The sequence below is a fragment of the Phascolarctos cinereus genome, unplaced genomic scaffold (assembly GCF_003287225.1).
Source record: "Phascolarctos cinereus isolate Bilbo 61053 unplaced genomic scaffold, phaCin_HiC Scaffold_5;HRSCAF=322, whole genome shotgun sequence".
Classification (NCBI taxonomy): domain Eukaryota; kingdom Metazoa; phylum Chordata; class Mammalia; order Diprotodontia; family Phascolarctidae; genus Phascolarctos; species Phascolarctos cinereus.
Window position 1 is genome coordinate 327,418,704 of NW_027555958.1, and position 5,291 is coordinate 327,423,994.

At 40.5% G+C, this 5,291-nt stretch overlaps 1 protein-coding gene across 1 annotated transcript; it reads left to right on the forward strand.

The window, feature by feature from the left end:
- The first annotated feature begins 385 nt into the window (after window positions 1-385).
- OR6K6 (olfactory receptor family 6 subfamily K member 6) lies at window positions 386-3,065 on the forward strand. Its single transcript, XM_020977714.1, has 2 exons — window positions 386-389; window positions 2,128-3,065. Exons 1-2 carry the CDS (start codon window positions 386-388, stop codon window positions 3,063-3,065), a joined length of 942 nt encoding a protein of 313 aa, XP_020833373.1.
- Window positions 3,066-5,291: the final 2,226 nt, after the last annotated feature.

Here is a 5,291-nt window from a genome sequence, read left to right on the forward strand (position 1 = left end):
AATCTGAATGAATTGGTTGAAATCTTGCCTCTGACACTTAGTAGCTGTGTGATGTTGGACAAATAACTTAACCTTTCTGGGCCTGCACTTCCTTATCTGTACAATGAAGAGAAAACAGTGGGCTAGTTGGCCTCTAAGGTCTCTCCCAGCTCTAAACTTATGATCACATAGGATTATGCAAATAAAATTATCATCATTAGGTTAAAGGTATTATGGTGAACAAAGAAATGAATGATGTGATTTTTGACTTTGAAAAGCTTAAAATTCAGTGGAGATACGATATACCAGAGAGAAAGTGAGAATTGCCTTTTAAAAGTTGTAGGCTAAGTGCTATGGGATATCAGGAGAGGCTTCATCAGGTGACATTTTAACTGGATCCAGAAAAATGGGTAATTTGTCATCAGGCAGAAACTCAGAAGATATTTCAGAAGAAATAGGATGAAAAGGATTTAGTAAGTGTTAGATTTTAAGTGGACCATAAGGTTCGTGTTTGGGAATAAACAAGGCTAATTCAGAAAATTAGGGCCAGATTGTGGTGGATTTTGTGTTTGCACTTTATCCCAAAGACAATAAGGAGACATTGGGTGTTTTTAAATGGGGCAGTAATGTGAAGAGAACTGATTTAAGAACTATCACTCTGTCAAAGCTAAATGGTATAAATTAGTGAGAAAAGAGATTAAAGTTAGACTAGTTACAAGAGAGTGCAGGGGTCTAAGAAAGTTTATATTATTTAATTTAGGTCAGGAAGAAAGATGCAGATGGGTTGTCTTCTTGTATAGTGATTTAAACATCACTAACTTGATTGAGAAGCAATCTGTTTTTCACTCTAGTTGTCATTGGTGAAGATCTCCCCACAAGGCAGCCACAGGGCAGACATTTCCATTCAACATAATTATGTTCCCTTGATTATGAAAAGGACCCCTCTGAGTAACAAAGTCAGCTCAATAAAAAAGCTGTTCCCACAAGGCAGCCACAAGAGAGGCTTTTCCCTTAGAAATGATAATAGTAATTTATTTTCATTTTGGGAAGCAGCCCCAAGCGGAAAACAAAACTGGAGGCCTTCTGATCAGGAGCCGGCGGAGTTCTCGACCTAGTTGGTACAAGACAGCACCGGGATTAGGCTCAGCTTGGGCAATTGGGCAAACTGGAAGGAATAGAAGGGACTAAGGAGAAACAGTCCTTGGTTAGGGAGCTCCCCAGTCTAATGTGAAGACAGGGCACATGGCTAGGGAATAGAGAGGTCAGGGCAGATGATCCATCATGCCAGAGCTCTAAACATCAGAGCTGGTGTTAGAGAGAAGTGTTAGGTGGAAATGAGTTTGGGTTATCACTCATAAAAGGCTTCCCAAACTAGCAGAGACCAAGGGAAAGGAATAGAGCAATGAGACAAAGCTAAAAATAAATAAAAACATGGTCCCAGCTGGTTGTGGGTGGGCTGAAGGAAGGGGAGAGTATTCAGAAACTCAGAGATGGGAGGAATAGCTAGATCTCATTCTTTTTCCTTCTAGGGAAACTCCTATTTCACGTAACCTGGAGCTGGGGGTGGGTGAGATGGTAGGGAAGTAGGGGCAAAGCAGAGAGGAGCATGGCACTGAGCAAAGAGTCATAGAGCTGAAGTTAGAGGACCTGGGATAAAGTCCAGGCTTGACCAGTCACTATCTGTATAACCTTGTCACTTAATCTCTCAATTTCCCTATCTGCAAAATAGAGAATAATAATACCTATGCTATCTAAACTACAAAGCTGTGTTGATGGAAATGCATTTTAAATCAAAAAGTGCTATATAAATGTTAAAGTAATGATCATTGTTATTATGCACTACAGTGTTCCTGAAATAAACATTTAGGGCCCAATAGAGGGGATGGTTTTTAATGCCAATCAATCAACAAACTGTTATTACGTGCCAGGCATCTCTCTTACATATTCAAAACCAATTCACTGGGGCATCCTTTGACCCAGGGAAGTGATGACAGATCAGGATCTACGTGCCAACTTGAATGGTTGCTAAGAAGAAAAAGGATAGAGATGCAGCTTAGTTAGAAATAGCGTATTTAAAATGGGCAACAGCTTTGGCTCTCTGGACTCTGATTCCACAAGTTTGCATTTCTCTTTTTTCTATTTTTGCAGATGACACAAGGACAGAGATAGGGAATCAGACAGCTGTGACTGAGTTCTTCTTCTCTGCGTTCCCTGATTTGGAGGAAGGAGGCCTCCTCTTCTTCATTCCTCTACTCCTCATTTATGGATTCATCATTACTGGGAACTTGGTGATCTTTATTGTCATCCAGTTGGATGAAGCACTCCATACACCTATGTACTTTTTCATTAGTGTGCTCTCCTTCCTGGAAATCTGGTACACCACAACTACCATCCCCAAGATGCTTACCAACCTGATCAGTGTGCAGAAGACCATCTCTGTTGCTGGATGCCTCCTGCAAATGTATTTCTTTCACTCTCTTGGAATCTCTGAAGGCTGCCTCCTGACTGCAATGGCCATAGACAGATATATTGCCATCTGCAAGCCCCTTCACTACCCAACTATTGTGACGCCTAGGCTGTGTGCTCAGCTCACTGCTGGCTCTTGCCTCTGTGGCTTCCTCCTTGTGCTTCCTGAGATTGTATGGATCTCGACCCTGCCCTTCTGTGGTCCTAACCAGATTCACCAGATATTTTGTGACTTTACCCCAGTGCTAAATTTGGCCTGCACAGACACCTCCCTCATAGTCATTGTAGATGCCATCCATGCTGCAGAGATCCTGGCCTCCTTCCTCATCATTGCCCTGTCCTACGTTCGAGTCATCTTGGTGATCCTGAGTATCCCTTCAGTTGAAGGGCGCCACAAGGCCTTCTCCACCTGTGCAGCCCACATTGCTGTCTTTCTGCTGTTTTTTGGTAGCGTATCACTCATGTATCTGAGATTCTCGGCTACCTACTCTGTGTTCTGGGATACAGCCATTGCAGTCACCTTTGTTGTGCTGGCCCCCTTTCTCAATCCCATCATCTACAGTTTGAGGAACAAAGACATGAAGGAGGCCATCAGGAAGTTTTTCTGTTCTCAGAAGTGAGGTGACAGGGCTGAAGGTTAATTCTAAATTATGAGATTGTTCTTATCCTTCTGGGAGTACTTTGTTTTGCTTTTTTTTCATTTTTACTTCATGTTTCTCATTGTATTATGTTCTCTTATTCTTGTTGTGGCTGAAACTGAGCTATGCCCAGGTTATCACTATTAATTATGTTGTATTTCATTATATTTCATCACATATTGAGTGCTGAAAGGGACCTTAGAAACCATCCAACCCATTTATTTTGCAGATGAGAAAATGGAACCAGAGAAGTTGTCACTTACATAAGATCACAAAGATAAGTTGTGTCAAAAAAAAAAACAGATTGCACAAAAAGAAAATGATTAATATTGGAATACCTATAGGAAAATGGACACAATGACGCACTGTGGGAGTACCTGTGAATGGGTGCAACCATTCTGGATGACATTTTGGAATTATACACTAAAAGTTACTAAACAGTACATGCCCTTTGACCTGGCTATACCATTTCTATGCTGCCTTAAGAAACCCCCAGACCATAATCCCAGCGGTTGTGAGTTCACTCAGATTGCTGGGGATCCCTTCCTCTCTTAGAAGCCCTTAAAAGCAGCAGAATCAAAAGTCATTACCCCCCAGCCTATAAAAGCCACAGCTAAGCCAAAAAGTTCCTGCCACAAAAATTCAAGAGCTTGCCTTCGTTCTCCTCATAGGTCCTCATGAGGTTCAAGAAGGCCACCCACATGCCTAGAATAAAGAGAGGCTTCCCAGAATACCATGAGGTACTTCACACAGACCAGACCAGCTGACTCTTTCAGGAAGAACTGCCTAGGAACCCTAGAAAATCCTCTTATTTCCTCCCCCTCTTCTGTGTCTCAGATGGATAAGCCCTCACCAAATCCACTTTCTCTTTAACTCATACCAATCCCCCAACTTCTCCATTGAGCTGTATTCAATAAAAAACTGTAATCTATGCCAATCTGATGCTTCTCTCATTCTGCAACAAGTCCTAAGCCAAAGATATAGGCCTATACCCAAAATAAATGAAAGAAAGAGAAAAAGGCTCTCTAGGTACACAAATATTTATAGCATATCTCTCTGTAGCGGCAAAAAATCTAGAAACTAAGAGAGTGTCTAGCAACTAAGAAATTGCTGAATAAGTTGGAGTATATGAAAGCCATGGCATGTTATTGTGCTATAAGAAATGAGGAAATAGAGGGGCAGCTTGGTGGTAGTGGATAGAGCACCAGCCAGGGATTCAGGAGGACCTGAGTTCAAATCCGGCCTCAGACACGTAACACTTACTAGCTGTATGACCCTGGGCAAGTCACTTAACCTCATTGCCTAGCCCCACCCCCCAAAAAAAAGAAAAAGGGAAATGAGGAAATAGATGATTTCAAAAAGACAGGCACAGTGAAGTGAGCGAAAAAGAACAATTTATCCTAGAATAATTTTGAAGATTTTTATAAACTAACGAAGAATGAAATGAGCAAAACTAAAACAATTTATATAATAACAATGCCATAAAAACAATCAATATTGAAAGTTGAAAGAACTATGATCAATACAGTAAATATTCACAATTCCAGGCAGCCAAATGATGAAATAATGCTGTTCAGTTCAAAGAGTTGATGGATTTAGGGTACAGAATGAAGCATTTTTGTGGATTGGATGAATTTGTGTTGTTTGATTGTGCATCTATTTCAAGAAATATACCCTTTTACTCCAACAAGATAGGTGTGGAAGGAAGAGAAAAAATAGATTTCTGTTTGTTGTTGTTTTTAATAGAGAGGAAGGGATTGTTACAGGTATAAAAAAATTGAGTGAACTTACAGAGAATTTACTATATTTTAATTTTACTTAAGCGCTTTACTTTGTTACAAGAGACTTTTCATGAAGTGAATCAATAAATGTTTGCAACATAAAAACAAAACACTAATAAAACTGAAGAAAAATTACATAGATAAATAAGTAGCAGAAGTCAGATTTGAACCAAGGTCTTCTGACTTCAAGTTCTTTATCTCTCTCATCTCTAACCCCCCAGGTTGAAAGTTGAACAAGGACCCTGACGGTGGGGAATGGTCAGTGGAAGCTGCCACAGTTTTGAAGGCCTCTCCTTTGGGCACATTTGTTCCTATTTCACTCTTCTAGTTCCCATGAAGAAGGAGCTATTCGGGACCCTTGACCCTTTTTGGCCCCACAGCTGAGACACATTTTGGGATTCATACTTTAATAGGATCATATTTTTAG